General features: G+C 47.3%; 1 protein-coding gene across 1 annotated transcript in view; it reads left to right on the top strand.

Moving 5' to 3' along the window:
- Cap2 (cyclase associated actin cytoskeleton regulatory protein 2) overlaps positions 1–24,457 on the top strand; it is a 146,540-nt gene that overhangs the window by 107,593 nt on the left and 14,490 nt on the right. Inside the window, exon 8 of the mRNA XM_032884533.1 lies at positions 24,064–24,241. Within this exon, the coding sequence (XP_032740424.1) occupies positions 24,064–24,241 (178 nt within the window). The remainder of the gene's footprint in view (positions 1–24,063; positions 24,242–24,457) is intronic.

A 24,457-nucleotide genomic window follows, 5' to 3' on the forward strand; every position in this document is an offset into this window, starting at 1 on the left:
ACGGCAGGTCCCACAGCCGTTAAGAGTTGCCTGGGTGGTGATGGACAACAGCCCACTGCTTACCATAGAGGGCTCAACTCAAGTGCAGGGGTTTACAGGCACCAAGATGGTGTCCAGGGATGAGAGTTAAAGGTAGCACAAACTTTTCGGTACAGCTGTAGATAAAATGTCAACTAAAAGCTCAAATAATTTCTTTTTGATATTGTGAAGTTCAAGGAGCAATCTTACCTCAGTGTGTTAGTCTCGTATGGGTTTGCTCTGTTTGCTTTTGGCTGGGGGAGGGTTGAGGCAGTGCCTCCTACCTCGAGGCTGGCCTGGGTCACCTGAGATAGCCTTACGCTTTTACCTGCCTCTCCTCACCAAGTGCTGAGAACCGAGCTCAGGCTCTCACGCGTGGTGGACACACATTGCACCAATCAAGCCACAAATCCAGCCCAATCCTAGCAGTTCGGCTGTGCCCTAGCAATGGAGTAAGCCTATATGTTCCCACTGTAATTTCCATATGGGAAACCACTGTGGCCCTGACCTCCTCCCCAGCCTTGTCTTAGCGCCTTCCTGACTCACTGAACATTGCAGCAGTTAATGGCTACGTGAGCATGGGCGACGCTTAGACCTGTGGTTCTCAACCTGTGGTTCACGACCCCCAGGGCTGGAGGTTAAATAACCCTTACACAGGGGTGGCTTACGACCGTCTGCATATCAGATGCACTATAATTCATAGCAGTAGCAAAATTACAGTTATGAAGTAGCAACAAAAATAACTTCAAGGTTGGGGTCATCACTTTATGAAGGACCTGTACCAAGGGGTTGAAGCGTTCGGAAGGCTGAGGACCACTGGCTTAGATAAAAAGCCGAAAGAAATGGCTGTTTCTGAATTTGATGTACACAGATCACTTTGCCTCCGTTGCAATGTCCTGGGATGGATACTGGGCTCATAAACTTAGTTTCCCAGAGGTAGGTACCCCACATCTTCCCCTCACCTCAACTCAAACATCACAGCTTTGCAAAACGTCGGTTGCCCTTCACCAACTCTGCCCGAAGGTTGGTGGCTCTCCTTTGTGCTTGTCTCCTTAGCTGGTGCCCTTGTAGTTTCTGTGTTCTCACGCACTGAGAAAAACTCCTCTGCGTCTGCCAAGTGGCTGACTTAGAGCTCAGTGTCCATGCTCAGCCAATGGTATCAAATATACATAGTGTGTATTCTGGGACTCTTGGGGCCTCCCTTACCTCCTGGAGCCTCTGTACTTGCTTCTGGTTGAAAAGTCCCTTCCGTTAAAGATGAATATTACGTTTAAATGGCCAACAGTTTAACCGGGAGTGAGACATTTGTGAATTCCGTCCAAAGGTCAGAGTCCCCCTGGCTGCTGTGTCCCAGCACGAGGTGCTCGGCAAGCGCTGGGGTGATAGTGATTTTTGAGGTTTGAGCAGAGTGTGGGGTTCCCAGCAGGGACAAAAGGTTAGCAATGACCCCCTCCAAGCCGACATTCCTTTATATTTTCTACCTGGCTTCTCCCCCCAACACAGCATAATGATGTAGACACAAAATTTCATGGATTTCTAAACAGTTTGAAGATTGTGTGTGTGGGGGGTGAATGTATGGGCGACTGATTAGAATTCTTCCACATCTGTTTCAAATGAAGGACTGTTTTGTTACAAATCTGTGTGTCATAAGGGCAAGCATCACATCTTGGCCGTAGGGATAAGCCACCATTAGAGACCGATAAGACGAGGGTTAGGAGTCCTCGGGTCCATTATTGTTTTCTGACAGACTAATGTAAGAGAGACGACAGTTCACTTGTGGAAAACAATGTCAACAGATGCTAATTCTCAAATGAGACTCAACAAAAAAAAAAAATGGATTAAAAGAAAACTTCTTTTAAAGAGTTTGAATACCCTTACCACCACATAGAAAGCTAGTCAGTCGTTTCTCTGAATTTTTAAAAAGGAAGATCTGATTATTAATGACAGAAAAGATATTAATGATAGAAAAATAGTGCGTTTCTTTGTTCTAGAGTGAACACTCGCTTTATCGTGTTCACTAAAAAGTAAGTGCTTCTAGAACCCGGAGGTGCAGCTGGGTGGAAGAATGCTAGCCTAGTGTGTATGAAGCCTGGACTCATTCCCTCGTGTCAAGGGGCAGAGGAGAATATTCTCTTTGTGCCAGTAACTCTATATTTCATAGACAAGCACTGCGAGCCTACAACCAAGTCTCACAAACTTTGTTTTTCCTTTCCATCTGGGTCATAGTCAGATAGCTCTTCCTTTATGCCACTTTTGGTAAAACTCTCACTGAAACTCACAAAGTCAATTTCACAATCTACAAATACACCACCTCCCACATTTTCAAAAGCAAGGACATTAAAACCCGTGTTATATATTTACACAAAATATAAGCTATTCCCTAGAGCAAACTGGGCCTCACAGACTGCTGTATTAGTAACAGCCATTGTTTATTGAGCACGTGGTTTAAGTCTTGGGAAAATTCTATTGGAAAGAGTTAAGCGCACGTGTCTGCTGTGCACACGCTTAGCACCAGCCATGCCCCCCAGCCCTATGCTATTTCCTCAATCAGACAAGGAAATGATAATTGTGACCCAAAACTAAAACTATGAAGTAGTTACAATAGCAAAGTGTACAGTCTTTTGAAAAGCGGTCAAGACTTATGCACAGACCCACGGTTTTTCCTCATTTTTACCCTCCTTGTCTACAATTTGAAGGAGAATCCATTAAAAAGTACATTACAAGGTTAGAGAGATTGGTCAGTGATTAAGAGCAGTTAGTGTTCTTGTAGGCGACCAAGATTCAATTCCCAGCGCCCACATCTCCAGGACTGTGTAACAAAACAACCCTTCGTTTAAAACAGATATGGGAGAATTCTAATCTAATCTAGTCTACAAAATACCCCATCCCCACACACCCTCCTTAAAACCCTTTAGAAATGCATGATCTGCCCATAGCTGCAGATCCAGAAGGATCTGCCCCCCTCTTCTGACTCCTCAGGCACCACACTTCACATGTGCACAGACATCTATGAGACTGGAACCCTCGTACACATATAATCAAATATATTATAAAAGTTACAGTCTTGAATTCAAAAATCCGATTCCAATTTTACATATCTAAAAACCACTTAAAATCCCGAGTTCTTGATTGTCCAAGTCAAACTGATTTCTCCCGGATTGCTCTTCTGGTGAACACACCAGCAAAGGAAACGTTCACAGATAATCTCAATTCTTGCAGAGAAGAGGGACTATTAGAATTATCTGATCGAAGTGGCTCCTGGGAACAAAAAAATAAACACAGTCCCTTCATCTGTTTATCTGCTGATCACGAGGATGCGAAAACAATTCTGTATTTATGAGAGGCAGGGGTCAGAAAGAGTGGGGGAAGGCGTGGTGTTGGTGTAAAACACCACCAGACTCAGGCGTTTACTTTGTGTGTGTGTGTGTGTGTGTGTGTGTGTGTGTGTGTGTGTATGTGAGAGAGAGAGAGAGAGAGAGAGAGAGAGAGAGAGAGAGAGAGAAGAGAGAAAGGGAGGTGTGGAGGTCAGAAGGCAACTCTGGGGAGTCAGTTCACCTCGGCCACCATGGGTTCAGGGACTCAACACAAGTCAGATTTACACGGCAAGTGCCTTTATCCCCTGAGCCATCCCACCAGCCCGTTGCATTGTCTCAGACAGTCCACCGCAGTGCTGCCCGGACTTCATAAAGCTATGGATATGCAACACCTCAAGGGTCTTGAGTAATTGTTTTTCTTCCATTTTCAAGTTGGATTTTGACATTTTCCACTCTGAGTCCTATAGCGTAGTACTAAGGACCCTGGGGTCCTCCAGTGGTTCCTTGTGCTCACAAATACCCACCCCCACCTCCAAGAGAGCAGCTGCGACTGGATCTTCCAGTTGCTGCCTCCTAACCTTGGCCTTCCGAGTGCAGCTGTGCCAGCAGCTGCTGCCCCACCCGTCCACTTGTCACCGACAAATGTGGGACTCTGAGGGCAGCCATTGTGTTGGGGACAGCAACAGGGGAGGCAGTGAGTGTGTGCACAGTGTGCTGGGGTTGGGGGACAGAAGTGTTTGGCGGATTGGATCAAGCAGCTGTGAAGTCATCTGTCTGGGTCTCTTATTACATTGACTTCGGTCCATAGAGTCCCGTCATTTCTCTGGGATTTTCTTCAACCTGAAGCCAGCATGGACCTAGCAGCAGTCCAAACAGAAACAACTCCAGTTCTCAGTTAGTTCCTTTCCTCTGGAGTCTTTTTCCTATTGACTGATGTTTCTTCCGGGCTCAGCTTCAGAGACACTCTGATAACTCCATTGATCTTCTGGCCCAAGCCTGGCAGAGGCACCAGTGGTCTACCCACCCTGGCAATTGAGACGGATCTGTACGAACCACTAGCAGAAACGTCAAAGCAGATGCCTGCAGCTGGGAGACTGAAGCTCGACCCTCACACTCAAGATTACACAACTAAACTTTTCCTGGGAATTGTTCAGGTCTTTTCCAGGAATTCCATGAACGGATCAATCAAGAGGCTGAGCTTACGGACACTGTGGTGTCAGCTTGTGGACATATTCCTGCTCTTTTGTGGAGTTCTAACTTTAGCTTTAGAAATTGGATGTGGTTATCTGTAAAGTAGAAGAAAACCACGGGGATGGATCAGATAAAGACTTAGGTGGTGGATGGTTTTCATGAGTCTTATGTTTTGGGTTTTGTTTTTGTTTTTTTTGTTTTGTTTGAGACAGTATCCTATGTAGCCTGTGCTGGCCTCAAACTCTCTACATAGCCAAGGCTAGCCTTGAATTCTTGATCTTCCTGCTTTTACCATCCAAGTACTGGATTTCAGGCACAGGCCACAGCACTTTGCTGGGATACAGTTTCGGGGGGAGGGGGGGTGGACTCCAGGGCCCTTTAGTTGGCACAGAGGACAACTACATGGAGTCAGTTCTCCCCTTCCACTTCTACATGGGTTCCAGGGATCAAACTCAAGTCACTAGACCTGCAATGAGCCCTCTCACCAACCCATGTTCGGATTTTTAGTGCTGACCCTGTGAGCTCTAAACATCTTCCCTGTGTGTTAGCTGCCCCCCATCAGAACCTCCCATGAGCAATTGGGAAAGTGCAAGTTACGAAGGTGGAAGGCTTCTTCGCCAAGACAAGCCGTCTCAGCATCATTTCCGTTCTCCCAGGGAGCCATCCCCCCTTCAGCCTATCTTTCAATAGAAATCCAAATGTCCATTCACAAAGCAGAAGGCTTACCCTTCACTCATGGTCCAATTAAAACCTGCCAGAGGGCGTCCTGAGTTACTATAAATAATGTAGGCTCCACCGTATGTTGTTAAATATATGTCATGTGAGTTGCAGGTCTTATGGCCTCTCTGGTCCCTCTCAACATTTACGGAACTGGGCCCAACCTAGATGCCCACCTCATTTAGAGCTTGCACAAACCTCACCTTGGTTCACTGGTCACAGGGAGCGGCTGGGCCTCAGAGGGTATGTCACTTGTCTGGACTGCAAGACTCCAGAGTGGCTCTGGGCAGTACACCTGCCCACAGCTGCATAAACTATGCTGACTTACTCTTGATCCTCCATAGCTCCCTTTGGGGTCCTTGGGCGGCAAACTACAGACAGTTCCCTGGCTTACAGTGAACGTTTTCAACTTAAGATCTTTGTTATTGCTGTTGCTTGCGTTTTCAATTATATTTAGCTATCAATCGTGCACGTGCGTGCGTGCGTGTGTGTGTCTGTCTGTCTGTCTGTATATGTGTGTGTGTGCGTGTGTGTGTATGTGCATGTATGTGCGTGTGTATGTGCATGTGTGTATGTGCGTGTGTATGTGCATGTATGTGCGTGTGTGTGTATTGGATGTGTGTATTGCGTGTGTATGTGCATGTATGTGTGTGTGCGTGTGTGCAAGTGTATGTGCATGTGTGTGCGTGTGTGTGTGCACGTGTGTATCTGTGTGTGTGTGTGCGTGTGTGTGTATGCGTGCATGTGCATGCGTGTGCATGCGTGCATGTGTGTGTGCGTGTGTGTGTGTGTGTGTGTGTGTGTGTGCTCGCACGCGCGCATGCCATAGCTCACATTCAGAAGTCAGAGGACAATTCACAGGAGCTGGTTCTCTTCTTCCATCATCTGGGACTCTAGGTTGAATTCAGGTGGGCAGGAGCCTTTATCCGATGAGCCATTTATTGATCCATACTTTTGTTGTTGCTGTCCTCTTACCCTTGGTTGGCTCTGAACTCACTGTATAGACCAGGCTGGGCTGGAACTTGGAGCAATCCTCCTGCCACCACCTCCTGAGGGCTGGGCTTAGAGGCCTGTGCCACCACACCTTTCTCAAATGGTTTGGGTTTGGGTTTTGTTCTGCGCTTGTTGTTCGTTTATTATGTTTTGGTTTTTATGCTGGGAATAGAACTGGAGGTCCAGCACGTGTGAGCCAAGCAATGTACGTCTGAGCTGTGTCCCTGGCCCTCCCATGACAGTTCTTCAGTTGTAGGTTGGCAGCAAAACCAGTAGACGCCTGAACTTTATGTCAGATGTGGATCTGCTCCCAGAGAGCAGCAAGTACGACCATCTCCTTCCACAGCCAGAGCACAAGGAGGACGCGCACTCTGTCTGTACTGAGCAGTGGGGCTAAGATCAGGGCACCAGATAAGCTTTTACCTAGAACTTCTTGGCCCGTGGTGACTTCGCCCAGGTATTCTCTGTGGCAAGGCAAAGAGACACTGAAGTGCATTCTCTTCTGGGTCAGAGCGTTGTTGATCAAAGTGGGTTAAATCCCCACCAATAAACAAAGGAGCTCTGACTGCAGATATGAAGCCAGGCTGGGAATGGCCGCATCGGCTTCAAGGAACCACTAAGCTAACCTAACCTTGCTGAGGCAGCCGCTGTGCACCAAGTTCTAGGAAAGGTGCTAAAAATATCAACAGGTAAATGGCATGGCAGGTGTCAGTGTCAACTGCAGCAGGTCACATACCAGCTGCAGAGCTGACATGTGACAGACATGTCTATACACCCTAGAAAGGGAGCCCACGCCAGACCCAAGGAATGACCGCCCCACTAAAGTCCAACGTGGTGGGCGAGCCAATGAGATTTTATTGGGATCGATAACAGGCACATGGGTGAGGAGTTACAGGAGATGGATTGACTCAAAAGCAGCCCTGTCACCCAAAGCCCCCAACACAGATGACAGCTCAGAGAAGCTGCTGGCCCAGGGCTCTATGCACAACTTGTAGACTAAGTCCAAGAACCTCCATCTCAATAACTGGGCTGGAAACAATCTCCTCCCTAGAAGTCACTAACTCCTTCTATATCACGGGATGAGCCTTCCAGGATCTTGCAAATCTCCACAATCTCTGACTTGTGGTGTCTTGCTTCTCCCCGGAGTCTCTCAAGTCTCCCTTCCCATCTGAGTTCAGTGGAAACTGCCCTCTAACAAGAGCATACAAGCAACACTGAATGTTGGGCCAGGGTGAGAGGTCCAGGGACAAGTCCAGAGAGCAAGGCTTATGTAAACAAGGAGGATAGAGAGGTGCCTGGCACCTAATAGGCCGTGTGGTTTTCTGCCAACAGCAACCCAAACCCTTGCTAAACAGAAATCTCAGAATACCTGGTCCCACCTGTGCCCTCCTGAAGCACAACCCCCGGTTAAATCCCTAGATGGTTTCTCTGCATGTTACAGATTCAAAAGCCAAGGCCTCATATGTTTCCATTGACCCAAAGAAGTTATTATAGGGAGATGATTTTTTTTTTGTTCATGTAGTGGTTTGGTTGTTCATTTTTGAAACAGGGTTTCCTATATTCCAGAGTGTCCTTGAAGCCACTGCAAAATCAAGGATGACCTTGAACTTCTAATCCTCTTGCCTCCACCTCTCGCGTGCTGGGATTGCAGGCATGCACCCCTTCACCCAATTTATGCAAGGCTGTGATTGAACCATGTGCTTTGGAACCGCTGGGCAAGCACTCAACCAACTGAACAACCTCCCCACTCCCCAGGTCATCATGGTGTGCAAACAAATGCAACAGTGTAGGCCATAGTGGAAAATAATTAGACTCCTGGATGGTCAGGAAAGGCTAAGGAGGGGCCCACACTTTGAAGGATGTAAACAAGGCCTGGTGTGTGTCTTTAATCCTAGTACTCAGGAGGCCAAGACAGGTGAATCTTATGTGAGTTTGAAGCCAGCCTGGTCTACAGAGTGAGTTTCAGGACAGTTAGGGATACACAGAGAAACCCCGGCCTCAAAGGAAGAGAAAAGAGAGGGGGGGAGGAGGGAAGAGAAGAGAAGAGAAGAGAGGAGAGGAGGAGGGGGGAGGAGGAGAAGGAGGAGAAGAAAGAAGGGAGAAAGAAAGAAAGAAAGAAAGAAAGAAAGAAAGAAAGAAAGAAAGAAAGAAAGAAAGGAAGGAAGGAAGAGGGGTTGGGGATTTAGCTCAGTGGTAGAGCGCTTGCCTAGGAAGCGCAAGGGCCCAAGGTTGGTCCCCAGCTCCTAAAAAAAAAAAAAAAAAAAAAAAAAAAAAAAAAAAGAAAAGGGAAAGGAAAAGAAAAGAATAGAAAAAAAAAAGAAGAAAGAAAGAAAGAAAAGAGAAAAGAAAGAAAGGGGGAAGGGGTAATTCCGGCAAAGGGTTTAGTACGTGCTTTTCCAGGCAGTCTGTCAAGGCCAGTAGCAGAGCTGGAAGTCAGTAACTCTGTAGTTATGCTAAGAAAATTGGATCACAGGTAGCAACAAAGCTTGTTACTTTCACGGCGGGTTGCTAAGCAGAAAGTTACAAGTCGTAGCAAGTGCTTTGAATGGTGTTTGATACATGAGAGATGGCGGAGCCCAGGGCACCCAGTGCACCTTAGGAGGCTACTGACCAGTGTGTGATCTAAAGAAGAAACAGAGCAGAGGATGGGTGAACGGGAGCCCGAAGGTGAGGATGGTTTGGGGAGGGAAGGTAGAGAAGAACTCAAATTTAACCACAAAATTTCCCATCTAGATTTCGAGGGAAAGGAATAAAATCAGGGGCATTGTCTAGGAGTAGCCACTAGCAAAGGAAGAAAAGGCCTGCAGCTCTATTGTGTTTGAGGAGCTGGTGAAGCAGCACTGAAAGAGGAGAAAGCCTGGCACAGGTGCTGTGAATCACCTGCCTGGAATCATCTAAAGAGAGGAGGGAATAGAAGAGGCATGAGAGGAATAAACCCGAGACTCCCATGCTGTAAGGGATCTATCAATGAGACAATGAAAAGATGGGGGTGGGTGTTACAGCTGTAAGAAGGATGACCTATCCACCAATGTGAATGGTGGCCTGGGAGAGACCTTGAAAAGGCTGTCAGCATTCAGCATATTGATTAATTTCCAATGAGGTTTGGAGATTCTGGCTAGCTTGGTCCATAGACTGTGACTTCCAGTAGTTAGCTTAATTAAAGAAAGAAAGGCCTAGGGCATCTGTGAGGCACACCTTTGCCGTGTCCATCGGATCTTTCCCAGAGAAGATTGACCATGCCTGGATGTGGGCAAATCTATCCAGTGGGCTGGAGCCTAAGAACCGAATAAAAAGGGGGAGAGGGGAATCTGAACCGAACGTAGGTGTCTCCCTCCCTCTACTTCCTGATCCACCTGTATGTAAGCCAGCTCTCACCAGCACAGTTTCAAACCAATCCCACCACCACACCTTCCAGCCACAGTGGACTGTGATCCCTTTAAACAGAGAGACGAAATCAAAATAAAGCCTTCCTCCCTTAAGTTCTGTTAACCAGGTACTTTATCATGGGGATGCTAGTACAAGTAACACATCCAGAATTGCTAGTGTAACACATCATTTGTTACTAGTGACTTTTCAGGGCGGGGCTTCAGGAAGTGGGGCGGGGTGTGGGGTGAGAGCTGATACAACTTTGTAGAGCTGAGAAGTCCAGTTTTCACATAATGAACTCTGATTATCTGCAAACCATTTGTCTCAATGGACAGATTACTGCTCAGAGGTTCAGGGTCTGCCTTAAAGCTTTAAGATCAATGTTTATCAGTATAGATTTATTTTAACCCATGATGTATCTTCGGTTGACTGTACTTATGTCCGTAGCCATCCAATAGCCTCAATTTTCATGTAGAATTAACAAAACTATAGAGCTTTGAGTTGTGTATTTATAACTGTTTCTATTGTCTCATGAATACCTTTGGGTTTTAGTGTTTGTTGATAGGAAAGTATAAATATTTTAGAGCATTTGTCTCTCTCCATAAATCAAAATAGTACTAGCTTCTAAAACTGTCTGATTTAGTAATCAAGATTATTCTGTTTACTAGGAAATTTTTACAACCAAGAACTCAAAGTCTCTATGTTCGAGGGGTCAGGAGTTAATTCACATTCCTAACTTATTTAAACCATATCCTGGGGATATTTTAGTAACGTATTCAGTTAAAATACCATCTCCATGGGCAAAGTAGCACAAACCTGTAATCCCAGCACTCAGGAGGCCGAGCCCAGAGGATGGCTACAAGCGTGAGTGGGGCCACCCTGAGCGACATAGCCAGACCCTGTCTCAAAAGTCTATTCATTTTCATCTATGTGCACTGCTGCTTTCCCTGCACATATGACTGCGTGACGGTGTCAGACCTCCTGAAACTGGAGTGACAGTTGTGAGCCGCCATGCAGGTGCTGGGTCGTCTGGAAAAGCAGTCAGTGCTCCCGGTTGCTGAGCTATGTCTCCTGCCTCAAATGATTTAAGTTTATGTTTCCTTCATTAATAATGTTGATAGCCACCATGGAATGGAGGATTCTTGTCATTTATTCTTTCACACACCACAAGACTATCAGAAGGGTGTGGTTTTGTGGGGGTGGAGGGGTGGGGGGGTGGCCAGGCAAAAGTCATCTCCTCAGGAGATACGAACATGCTTCTTTGTTCGTTTTCTGTGACTATAACAAAACACTCCACCCTGGGTCCTTTCTAAATGAAACATGTTCTTTAGCTCAGAGTTTTGGAGACTGGCAGTCCAAGATTGGAAAGCCCTGTCTACTGGGACTCTGGGGAAAGGCCACTTCATGTACCACGATGCCCTGCCCCAACTTAGAGCACCCTGTCTCCCTGCAGAAGCATATGAAGACCTGCATTTCCCCACAATGCTTTATGTTCCTAAGTGATGTAGTTATATCAGTAAGTGTCGATGAGACACCTCCCGTAACTCAGGTCCTGGGCCCCCATGACTGGCAGGCGGCAGTAAGATGAGTAAGAAAGGAACTCCAGAGTTCTGGAGTCAGCCAAACCCAACCCAGATTCACCAGCAAATGTCTGTGGTGTGATGCAAATTATTGTACAAATGTTCTAGGGAGTCTCTGTACAGGGGAACAGGGACTGTCCTCTCAGAGGAGCCCCAGAAGGGGCTGCGAGACGGTTGTCGCTAAAGGGCGTACTATAGAACCACAAGGACTTGGCAGCCACGTGAAGAGACAGGTGTGGCAGCGTGCGCCTAGAATGACAGGTCTGGGGAGAGGGAAACAGTTCCCTGGGGCTCACTGGCCAGCCTATCGTAATTGGAAGCCCCACTGCCCAGTGAGAAACCCTGCCTCAAAACACGAAGGTGGATGCCCTTAAGGAATAGCAGCTGAAGTTGACCTCTGGCCACCTCAAGCACATACACCCATACCCATGCACACGCTCCTACACCCACGTGAACACATAACACACGTGTGCATGCTCCACTCCATAAAACCTATGAAAAGATATTGGAGCTGAACCTTGAAGGATCTGGAAGAGTCTTCCATGAGAGTGAAGCCTTCTAAGACATGGAGAGGCAGGGTGGAGAGGTAGAGACCTGTCTGGGAGCACTGGGTCTTCTGTGCCCTGAAGCTATGAGCTCCCCAAGAAGAGGCACCCAGCATCCCCAGCAGTGATTGGCCCAGGGCTTTAGAAATAGATGATGCCCCACCCACTTCCACCTGATCAACTGCGGCCCTTAGCTACAGGTTGTGCCCAGGGTTAATGGGCCCTGTGAATGGATGTCCTCATTCCTTTTTTTCTTTTTTTAAAGATTTATTTATTTTATGTATATGAGTGCACTGTAGCTGTTCTCAGACACACCAGAAGAGGGCATCAGATCCCATTACACATGGCTGTGAGCCACCATGTGGTTCTGGGAATTGAACTCGGGACCTCTGGAAGAGCGACCTTAACCTCTTAACCTCTGAGCCATCTCTCCAGCCCGGATGTCCTCATTTCTATGCTAAGATGGTGATGAGAGTGGACACTGCTCAGGGACAGTCCCCTGTCCTGCTCCCTTGCCACCTGCTGCCTCTCCAAACTCAGGAAATTGAGTCTGATAGCACATTAAGTGGGGGAGGGGGCAGGGGGCTTTCTTAAGAAACAAGGGGAGATATGGTTATCCTGTAAACATGAAACAACACTTCATAAAACAATGCACAGAACTACCCCTGGCCCCTGTCTACCATACCTGTCGTTCAAACGGAATGCTTTGCAACCCCCTGGGGACTAGCTCAGTGGTAGAGCACCTACCTGGCATTCTTGAAGCCCCTGTGTTCCAACCTCAGCACTACAAAGAAGGAGGGAGGGAGGGAGGGTAAGAAGGAAGGAAGGAAGGAAGGAGGGAGGGAGGGAAGGAAGGAAAGAAAGAGGGGAAAGGATAGGGAGGGAGGGAAAAAGGAAGGAGAAAAGAAGGAAACGCAAGCATCAATTGACCTTTTTCCATGAAATTTGGAGTTGGAATTGAAGCCCATGTTACCCTGTGTTAGCCCAGGTTACCCTGTGTTAGCCCAGGTTACCCTGTGTTAGCACACCTCAACTCTTAAGCTCAAAAGATGACAATCCTGGGTATTTTCATTTAAAATGGTTTTCGGGCAAAAATACACATAAACTATGAATGACCTTTCTAATAGCCCTTAACTTGCCTTTGTCTTCTTCATGTCTGCTCTTTCCAAAGTATTTATCTTTCAAGGCAGCACATTGACCTCCTCAGGATCCTACAATCCAAACGAAAACCAAAAAACCTTGAATTCTGTGACAGAGTTAGGCTCAACTGGCCCGATGTAGTCATTGTCCAGCTGAATCAAAGCACCCGTCACTCTTGGCATTCATACAGCCGTTGGCTCTCCCTCATGCTCTCTCTGATGGGTACACTCGGCTATCTTTAACTCTGGGAAGCTTTCCCACGGAAATTTTATTTTTTCCTTCTTTTATGAGAAACTGTATTTTCGTGTTGCTGACGCTGGCAATGAAGAAGAAAAGACAACTCGGAGAGTCCAGACTTGGTCTAGGTATCAGTTGCAGAGCAAGGTCAGACTCTTAACAGCCGCCGCTCACCCAGATGATTTCTCTCATGCCTAGCTCACGCCAGTGAACTGGACTGTGCCCCATGTACCGTCTCTGCTGGGATGGCCTGATCCACTTTTATTAAAAAAAAAAAAAAAAAAAAAAATTGTACCTTGGTCATGTGGAACAGAAGTCATTTTTGGAGGGACTGGTCCAAACGTGAGAATTAAAGACAGGAAGCAGAGATCTGAGTTTACTGGCACTGACTGTGTATGTCTCTCTTGGGGTGTCTCCAATATGTGGCATTTACTCCATCTCTGGACTGACTTGGTTTTGTTTATTCTGTTGTGTTTTTTCTTCAACTGCGATGCCCTGGTTCATCCAGGTCACCAAAGGACAACATACAAGAACCACGGGCAGATAACCATCCTGAGATAAGGTATAGCAAAGTAAGAAGCTAGGGTGAAACGCTGAGGCACGGTCTCACGTAGCCTGGGCTGGATTCAAACTCCCCTTTGTAGCCAAGGACGACCTTGAACTTCTGATCCTCCAGCCTCCAACTCCCAAATGCCAGAAACTGGCTCATGGAAGTATAATTTATGCAGTGCTGGGTGTCAAGCCAGGGCTTCTTTTTGTTAAGTAGGTATGCTCCAAATTGAGCCACACCCCCACCCCAAGATTTGGGTTCTCGGTGACCTTCCCTTTCACACCTTTCTTTTCTTAAAAAAGATGTATTTATTTATTATATATGACACTGTCTTCAGACACACCAGAAGAGGGCATCAGACCCCATTACAGATGGTTGTGAGCAACCACGTGGGTGCTGGGATTTGAACTCAGGACCTCTGGAAGAGCAGTCAGTGCTCTTAACCGCTGAGCCATCTCTCCAGCCCCACATCTTTCGATAAGGCTGTTTGGAGCCTCGATTCTGAAAAGAACTAACCCAAAGGGGGCCCCATGTTATGCCACAGTTGTGTCCCCACCTTTTTATAGCAACTGCACATAAGAAGTATAGGACTTTGTGGAAATCGGAAATTTCCATAGCGTTCAATACCCATTAATAAATGGAAGGCAGTCTTTAAGTTGGCTTTCCAAACGTGATTAATAAACATGTCCTTAAAATATTATGTAGCACTTCTCTGTGGTGCTATTAACGATTCTGTCTTCTTGGAATGGTTCCCAGGAGCTTTTTCTTTGGCAAAAGCCTCAAAAATCCAAATAAGTGGTAAAAGAATTCAGCCCAGAGTCATGAGTCCACGCTGGCTTTCGCTCGTGTTGCTAGGATGAGCCTCCTTCCGTTGCTATGCAGACACACTTCTGTTTTATTTCATTACTTTCCTGTCTGTGTGAGGTATGTGGTGTGGGGTGTGGGGTGCATTAATCCGAGTGTGTGGGGATGTGCACCTGTGTGCAAATATGTGGAGGCCAAAACAGGATCCAGCGTCCCCCTTGAAGACTCTCCCTCATTGCCTTAACACAAGGGTCTCTCTCTCACTGGACCGGACTCACCATCTTAGCTAGGCTGACTAGCCTGCCTCTGCTCCCCCAGTGCTGGGGTTACAGCCACAACCCATCCTTTATGTGAGTGCTGGAAATTCAAATATGAGTCCTTTTGTGTCTTGCAGAAAAAGCACACTTACCCTCTGAGCCGAATCCCCACAATCATCTTTCTTCGTTATAATTGTAATTGAACCGTGGCGTTAGTGTCGATGTAAAATCTGCCGGTTCTTAAGGAAGTTCTTTATGTTTAGAAATGTGTTGATCTGACTGCTGCTGATCAAGGTACAGATATATATATACATATATATATGTATATATGTGTGTGTGTATATACATATATGTGTATACATATATATGTGTATATATACACATATACATGTGTATATATACATATATGTGTATATAAGTATATATACATATGTGTGTATATGTATGTATATATGTGTGTGTGTGTGTGTGTGTGTGTGTGTGTGTGTGTGTATCCCAGCACAGTGGCCCAGCATGTGAGAGACAGGCAGAAGGGTCACTGACTGCCAGGCCCACATAGCAAAGTTCAAGGTCAGCCAGCCACACAACAAGAACATGTCTCAGGAGGGGTGAACTGCCAGGAATGGTGGTGCACATCTATGAAGCCAGCACCAAAGAGCCACAAGCAGGGGGATCTGAATGTGTACAGTGAATTTTAGGCCAGCCTAGACTACATGAGTCCCTGTCTCAAACAAACAAACAAATGGAATAATTTAAAAAAAAAAAAAAACAACCCTAAATCAATTAGTGGTTAGAAGACGGTTTAAGAGCTGGGGTGGTAGCTGGCCCAGTGTGCTTGAAGCCTGCGCTCAACCCCCGGCGGTAATCCTAGCACTTGGGAGCTAGGAACAGGGGGATTGAAATCCAGTCATCCTTGGCTACATAGTGAATTGGAGTCCAACTGATCTGCATGGACCTATGGGAGGAGAGAGAGAGAGGGAGAGAGAGAGAGAGAGAGAGAGAGGTGAGACTTTTGCTCTTTCTTTAGTCACGGTCTCCTATTATGGAAATGAGGTCCATTGCTCTTGTGTTTCATGTGTACATCATGTGTACATCATGTGTACATCATGTGTACATCATGTGTACATCATACCAGGCCACTTGGGATTCTTTGTCTTCAGAAAAGATAACTGACAGTGCGATATATAAAATATTAGCTGTAATACATCATGAGATCCTGTGGTGTCAGAACTGTGAGTGAAGGGCATGGGACCTTTTGAACATCTGAGGGTATGACCAGGCACACGGGAGTGGTCATGGCTACCTGGAAATTGCTAGTCATGGGCTTTGTTAGTGATTAACAGGCCAAGACAGTTCAAAAAAGGACGACAAGAGAGATTCTGCCCAGAAACAAGGGAACCAAATGTGTGCGTCCCTGGGGGTTGGGGGGGAATGACAAGACCCATAAATACTGCTGTGTGTCAGCTGCTCCATTCCTGTGGCCTTATCCACCATCTCCACAAATACTTTAAGGACAGGTGGCTCAAAATATTACCGCCGATAAGCCAGTTTTGTAGAAGGGAAGTCTCGGCAAAGGCCCCGTTGTGAGCAACATAATCCACCTGTTCCAAGAAAGGATCAGATGATAATTTTGTGTTCTCGGTCCCTGCTTTGTAAGTGATGGTAAAAATACCAACCAAGATACTGGTTGCCTGACCCGTTCTCAAAGCTGGAGGTTAATGCTGTCTGCATAATATTTCTTCTTTGCTGAAACCCCCTCGGCCTTTTCTTTTCAGGATTAGGGAACTTGCGAAGCCCCCAGTGGTGTGCTCTAAGTCACTGCAGCCCTAGGTCTGGCTCCCTGGCCCCCACACAGACTAATCCTACTGGCCCTTCTTTTCTACAAACTCAAAAAAAAAAAAAAAATCTAGATAACTGAAATCATTTCTATGGCTTATTTAGAAGTAAGCTTAGACTGAATCTGAATGAACTGGTTATTTAAGAAGTAGCGTTAGGGGGAAGGAACATTCGATTAATCATATAGAATGAGTGCCGCTGAACAATAGTAAGATTCCACTTAACGTCCTCTGCAATTTCCCTTTCTAGTAGAAATCTAAATTCCGGAGGCTGGCATGGTGGCTCGTACCTGAATTCTCAGCACTCGGGAGGCTGAGGCAGGGGGATCACTGGGAGTATTGAAGCCAGCCTGGGCTACATAGTAAATTCAAGACCCTGTCTCAGAAACACCAAAACAAAATAAAGTCTGACTTCTGAGGAAATGAGTCGTGACTGCTCTGGGAAGCAGCCGTCTGTGAAAGCGAGGCACCGAGCACATGGGCGCACAGCTCTGGTGTATGCAGTGTAGGCCGTGGCGTATATGGCGTGGTGCGCATCACTGGAGATTACCCCAAACTTACAAACGCCCGTGGGCCGCTTAGAATGTCTCTTGGTTTTCTGCCTAGAGTTCTCGGCTTTAAAAATGGGAGAGACAGCTGTTCCCAGGACAGTGACATTAATTTAGAGAGATTTGTAGAACATTAACTTTCTTTTAAAAGTCTTCGTGCCAGAAAATAAAGGGGAAAAAAAAAAGTCCATAATCAAACATCTGCTCTCGGAATTAATCTTAATAGGCCTTAAAAGCCTCATTTGGGGTTTTTGTGCCGTGTTCTTGCAGCGTAAGTGAACTTTTGCACCGGGAACACAGCCATTGGAAATCATAAATGTTCTGTTTCTCTTTTTAATTTTTTAAGTGGCAAGCCATTGTTACATGACTTTTATAGACACTCTTCTTTAACTGTGCCCAGCCTGGAGACTGTAAGACACTCCAGAGAGTCATCTCCACAGCCTCAGAAAGGCTGGAGTGTTTGCCTGACTGGCTGGGTCACTGCTGCTTTGGTAAGGTTAAGCCTGCCTCCCTCCGAGCTCCTACACTGAGACTGCCACCTTCTGCTTTCTGGGCTAGGTGACCTCATCCCTGTCACATGACCTCTCCTCCCTGGGTTCTGAGCCCCTGAGGTGTCTGGATTCTACGCCCCCTCCCCGCACCCCCCGCTATAAAATGAAAGTAATTGTTCAAGTCACACATATTATAAAATAATTTATTAAGAAAAGCTTTCTTTGTGCCGGGGCAGTAATTTGATTGGTAGATCTGAGCTTCGGTCCCCAGGGCCCATGGTTTGGTTTTATTTTGTGTTGTTTTATTGTTTTTTAAAAGCCATAAAAAACGGGTGGGATTGGTGGTCCAGCTCAGTGAGTGTGAAGGCCCCTGCCACCCACCCAGATGACCTAAGTTTGACCTCCGTGACCCACTCGGTGGAAGGACAGAACCTGACTCCTCGAGGTTGCTCTTTGGCCTAAACAAGGCTCACGAAGAACAAAGCCTGCATCTGTACCCTCACAGGCCTATGGGAGAAGGGGGCTGCAGAGGAAGCAAGGGATGAAGGAAGAACATTTGAGGGAGACCCCACATTTGCAAGTCCATCATGCCTCTAAACATCCCGATGCTCCACGGATACAATCCCACAGCCTTCACCCACAGAATGAGGGAAGTCAAAATGCCCATCCCGCAGTCTCCCAAGACCTCAGCAGCACCCAGCAGAGAAGGGAGCCCTCTTCCAGGCCACCCCCCAGGTTCCCAAGGCAGGACTTACCCCCTTGAGATACCTCCCGACAAACCTGCCCCTTGGCAAACCCCCCCCCCTATGTCTCTGCACAGACCCCACTCAAATCCCTAAGAATGCAAAATTCCGCCCTGCTCCAGTGAGTTCCCTGTCCTCTGATCTCTTCTCCCCCACAGTGCCTACAGCCTCAGTTCCTGTCCTTGTCAATGGGCACCCAAGGCCCTGGTGAGAGTTCCCGTTCAGTCCAGACACCCCAGCGTATCAGCTACCTCTCCTGTTCCGTTCACCTTTCAAAGGCACCTTGCGGATGACCTCTGACTTCCCATCTCTAGTCCCTAGGACACTGAGATACCCCCACTCCCACCCCCACCCCCGGACAACTTGAGCACTCTCTATCGGGAACCAGGGTCTGGGTACAAGTGAGTTGTTCCTGTAGTGAGTACAGAAGTGACCAAGCAAGAGGCCGGATTCTACAACAGAATACCAACGTTTGCCAAAGTCAGGAAGAGCTCTGCAGATGCCGAGGATGCCGGTACCAAAGTCAAAAGGTTTCTTCTCCCCACCTGGTGAAGGCCATTCCAGACATTCGTTCGGGTGTGAGAGGCCAGTGAGGAGCAGCAGAGAATAAAACCAAACCAAGCCAGGCATCATTATACGCACTAATGATCCTTCTACAGGGATGGACTGAGATAGGAGTAGACACATGGGGCCAGCCTGAGCTACATTAGCAAGACCATGTCTCAAAAAGGAAAAAAGAAAAAGTCAAGGGCGTTATATTCCTCCTAGCGCTTGGGTCACGTGTGTTCTAAGTGCAAATCCGGGGGAAATGCTATTTAAAGAGGTAATCCATCTGGCCCGTCATTTGACCAGTGACTTTACTAAATATAAAATCTGTATTAATTCTTTGAGAATTCCATACATGCTCTCAAAGTACTTTGATCATATGTATCCCCCACCCCCACCCCAACTCCTCTTCCTAACTCCCTCCAGATTCACCGTTTTCCTCCCCACCCACCAACTTCGTGTACACCGGTGGCTTTAAGCAAACCCGACCGAGATCAGGTGAGATGGCTCAGATCCATGCCAAGCCGGGTCACCTGGGCTCCATCCCTGGGAAAGAAGGAAAGTTCTTCCCTAAGCTGTCCTCTGACCTCTGCACACGGGATGTGGCAGGCATGGACACGTGCAGAAATAAACAACCGTAATTTGTTTTTGTCGATATAGCTGGATCTGCAATCCCAGATCTTGGAAGGCTGAGGCAGCTAGGTCAGTGTTGTGGTTTGCCCTGAGTTATCTGTATTTTGATGCTAATTCCGCTGCCTCAAGGACGGCTGCCTAGTCATACACTCAGCACTCAGGTGACTTCACCAGAACCTTCTCCCCATTTAATTTGTAAAATACAGGTGAGGGCAGGTACAGGATAGAAGGAGACCTGTCATTGGAGGAGAAGGAAGGATGGGCGGGAGAGAAGTTTGGAGGAAGGGAGGAGACTGGAACGGAAAGGAGGAAGAGACAGGAGGGAGAGGGAGAGAAGCTGTGGCAGGACAATGGAGGCTAACGTTAAGATTCCGCTCTGTGTATTTACAGGTTGTTATTAATGTTCCTAAGGGATGGATGTGTACAGGGCTTTGTTTGTTTAGGTGGGCAATTATATCTTACCAATTGGGCCAAAGGTTATTGTGTTGTGGGTTCTTTCATGTGTAGATTTAAGCGTAACGGAGTGTGGCCGAATTGGAATGTGTGCTTCTGGCAAGATATCCAGCAGATATCTTGGAGCACTGTGGTGTAGACCTAGTGGGGATAAAAGACCCCATACTTTTTTTATTTTTCATATTTTTTACAACAACGGGTCAGGAGTTCAAGGTCATCCTTGGCTAGATTCTGAGTTCCAGGCCTACATGGGCTCCGTGAGGCGCCGTCTCTGAAAAATAAAAGTCTGGATCTAGATAAAGGATTTCCGTAAAGAAGGCTTTAAAAATCAATATATGTGCTAGAACTGTGCCTCTGGCATTGGCTGCTGGCTTACTGCTGACTGCAAACAGCCTTTCCAGGTTCTCTGCCTTCTTTTCTCTCAGAGGGATTTCTGTGCAGCCCAACTGACATTGTCCTATTTAAAGTTCATCTCAGCCCTCGGGATAGGACGATTGTCCCCATGGTTATCCCTATGTCCCTATACTGCAAGTGCAAAGATAAGTAGGGGGGCAAAACATACATACACAGAGAGAGAGAGAGAGAGAGAGAGAGAGAGAGAGAGAGAGAGAGAGAGAGAGAGAGAGAGAATATGAGAATGCAGCCCACCCTACTTGCATTCTCCAGTTAGTATTTCTGCCACACAGCCCGGGCTGTGAAACTGGGAGGTTTTAACAGATCCCTAAGTGGTTCAAGTGTTCCAATGAATCTAGAGCTGAATTCTGACTAAGCGGTCAGTAAGTACTAAATCAACGAAAACATTTGGTGCCTGAGAGTCCTTCCTCAACCTACCCCCACCCCAGGGCCTGCCTTCCTCTCTCCTTCACTGGAGATTGGACTGATTCCGGTGGGATCAGGATTCCGGCTGGATGCTGCCCACTAGGTGCCGAGTCCCAGAAGGTCTGTAGCAGGGGACAGGAAAAAGAAGAAGGGGAAGATTAGTTCCTCCCCACCAGTGCTTGGGGGCAGCCCAAAGAGATTCAGTTCAGGGAAGGCCTAATCAGTTTGGTTTCAAGTCCACTGTTCAGTAAAGCCCCTGAATGCTAATTGCAAAGTAACCTTGGAAACCAGAGCCTGGTACCCAGCGAACGTTGTAGAAATGTGGCTGGACTTCAGAAGGGCACGTCCGGGGCAGCATTTCACAGGCTCCAGGCGCCTTGCTTTGGGAGATTGTATTTTCCACATTTATCTCTGTAAACCCTCTCTGTTGTCACCAACTGAACATGTCAAAGTCCCCAGAAGGTAGGATATGGTTTATCCATCGCTGCGTCGTCTCCCAGCTCTTAGATTCTGAGCACGAAGGGACCAGTGTCCCTAAAATGTGGAAGCCAGGGACACGACTCCCTTTCTCACAAAACAGGATGCCCGCAAAGCCAAAGTGTCTCAGGTGTTGGGGGAGGCCACTGCCCCTCCACGGGCTGCGCGGAGTGGTTATGAGAAAGGGTAGCATTCGGTGGCTGTCACCGAAGCCTGGAATACAACTTGATGTGCAAAGCATATGCCGTGTGTCCTTTATGAGTCTGAACAGGTCCCTCAAATTTCACCTCAGTCACGTGACAGAAATCATTTAGGATCCTGGGGAGAAAAAGAAATTGGTTGGTCTCGAGAACTATGAAACCATTTTCTGCTTGACCCCAGAATCCTGAGGGAGTCACCCTGCTGCTCCTCAGGGGGGAAAAAAAAAAAAGTGTGGTAAACTGTAGCTCCAGGAGAGAAGACGTCCGCCCGCTGCAGCTGAGGCTCAAAAGATACACATTCTGAATGAGAGAAGAGTCTTTTCTATTCACAGCCAGTCTGTGCTGAATAGAGATTATGTAAGTGCTTGAAAATAGCTGTTTTAAAAGACAACTGCAGATTGAAACTTCCTGACTTTGACGTCTCATAACGCCAAGTTGTTTGTGAAAATAAGATTATGCTGTGCTCGTTAGCACTTATATAAGGTTTCAATTCTTGTTCTGGGAACCGAAAACACACAAACTACTCTGTCTCCCCCCAGTCTCTTAGTTTCCCGTTCCAGGGTATTTTTGAGACTGGGGGTCTCACTATGCGGTCCAAACTTGCCTCTATATGAAAAGCGCAGGGTTGCCTGAAACTAGTCATCCCCCTGCCCCAAGACTCTCAGTAGTGAAATGCCTGGAAGGTCCCACTCCCCCGAGCTCTGCCTCTGTAAAATTTAATTGGCTTCTAATTCCTTTGCATAGGTGTATACCTATGTCAGTGTTTACAAATATTAACGAGAAGAGGTGCCTCAGTGCTTAAGAGCTCTTCCTGCTCTCCCAGAGGACCTGGGTTCGATTCCTACCGCCCATGTCAAGCAGTTCACAATTGACTATAACTCCAGATTCAAAGATACTTCCATTAGCAGACACCTACAAGCCTGTTACGTATGCCAGACAAATACCCGTACATTTGCATAAATAAAAACAAGAGGTAAAAAGATGTTTAATGGGGTGGTTTGAATGAGAATGCCCCCCCCAATGGTGCTCATATGTCTAAATGTTTGGTTCCCACAGGTTAGGAAGGATGAGGAGGTGTGGCCTTTGTGGAGGAGGTGCGTCACTGGGGGTGGGCTTTGGGGTTTCAAAAGCCCACAGCAGCTCCAGTATTGCTCCCTCCCTCCCTCTCTGCCTGTTGCCTGGGGACCAGGATGTTAAGCTCTCGTCCACTACTCCAACACTATGCCTACCTGCCTGCTGCCCTGCTCCCCACCATGATGGAAATGACTGACCCTCTGCAGACTGTAAGCCAGCCCCCAATTAAACGCTTTCTTTTATAAGGTGCCCTGGCCGTGGTGCCTCCTCACAGCAATTGAACAGTAACCAGGGCATCAAAAATAAAAGTATGTGCGTCTTAAGTTTGTTGTACATTTAAGTCCAATCGGTTTTGGATGCTGTGAGAATATCATCTATAGGGGCAATGTTAGTTAATTCTTGTCCTTGTGACCAAACGCCCGACAAGAAGCACCTTAAGCAGGGGAAGAGGCTGTGACAATGGGGAAGGCTTGGCAGCCGGTCTGTGAAGCAGCTGGTCACACAGGGTTGAGAGGGGGAAAGGTTGGAGCTCAGCTCCTTTTAACCCCATCCTGCCCCCAACCCAGGAACGGCACTGCCAACTCTTAGACTTGGTGCTCCTTTCTCAGCAGGGTTTTGCTGGAAATATCCCAAAAGGCATAGTCAGAGGTGCGTCTCCACCATGAGTCTACATCACATCCATAAAGATGAGCAGCCACAGTGACAGGAAGCCCCCGCTCTTGTACCCCCTGGTCCCACTCTCTGAATCTGTTCGGCCTCTGAGTTAGGAACTGCGTGACAACAGAATGTGAGGGTGTGTGTGGGCCAGTCCACCAGCCTTGATATTCACAGTATTCACAGAACAGTCAGGGTTCTAGGTGCCCTCTTACCTCTGGATCTGACGTGCGCAGGTCACAAATGGCTTTTGCTTTGGTGGGGGACAGTTTGAGGCATGCGAATTTGGGAAACAAGTTCCAGAGAATTTCAGTCTCTTAAGAAGTGCTCAAAAGGGGTTGGGGATTTAGCTCAGAGGTAGAGCGCTTGCCTAGGAAGCGCAAGGCCCTGGGTTCGATCCCCAGCTCCAAGAAAAAGAACCAAAAAAAAAAAAGTGCTCAAAAATCAATCTCTCTCTCTCTCTCTCTCTCTCTCTCTCTCTCTCTCTCTCTCTCTCTCTCTCTCTCTCTCGGTGTGTGTGTGTGTGTGTGTGTGCGGTTTTAGTTTGCCATGTCCACCAAAAGAGTTACTTTTCTTATCCATTGAACAACTTTTTCTCATGATTCCAATTAGTCAAGACCAGGTTTCATTCTTACCCAGAGCCTTGGACATGAATATGTTTGCTGACGACTTGCTTGCAATAGGATTTCTAAACATCCAGGGCCCACCTAACAGACTGTGTTCCCAGGAAGATCACCCCCCACCCCCGATCCAGGACCTTCAAACAGACTCTCAATGCCTGGCTGTACCTCCGGGACCCTGTTGGAGAGTCTTGAACCCCTGACAATCCCAGCCAGAGCTCCGGTCTCAGCAAAGCTCCCATCTTCTGTCTCCCATAGGGTCCTGTAGCATCCACAGCATCGTTTTCCATTCTCTCCTCTGGGTCCGGTCTCCCTCCACCACCGCCTCCTCCTGGACCACCTCCCCCTTTTGAGAACGAGGGCGGAAAGGAGGAGCCCTCCCCATCTCGCTCAGCTTTGTTTGCCCAGCTAAATCAGGGAGAAGCCATCACAAAAGGTAAGAAAACGAATCCCAGTAGTCAACTCCCTTCCCCTTTGGCTCTAGGCATAGGGATTCTCTCCAGGGTCTCAGGGAAACGTACGTCATTCCACCAGCATCCTTAGGATACAGGGAGAAGGAGCTGCCTCTGGGGGTGGGAGCCTGGGTGCTTTGCAGCTCCAGGAACACAGGCTTCATTGGGCTGCAACATAGACCAGTGAGAACTCAAAGGCT

The sequence above is a fragment of the Rattus rattus genome, chromosome 14 (genome assembly GCF_011064425.1).
Source record: "Rattus rattus isolate New Zealand chromosome 14, Rrattus_CSIRO_v1, whole genome shotgun sequence".
Taxonomy (NCBI): Eukaryota; Metazoa; Chordata; class Mammalia; order Rodentia; family Muridae; genus Rattus; species Rattus rattus.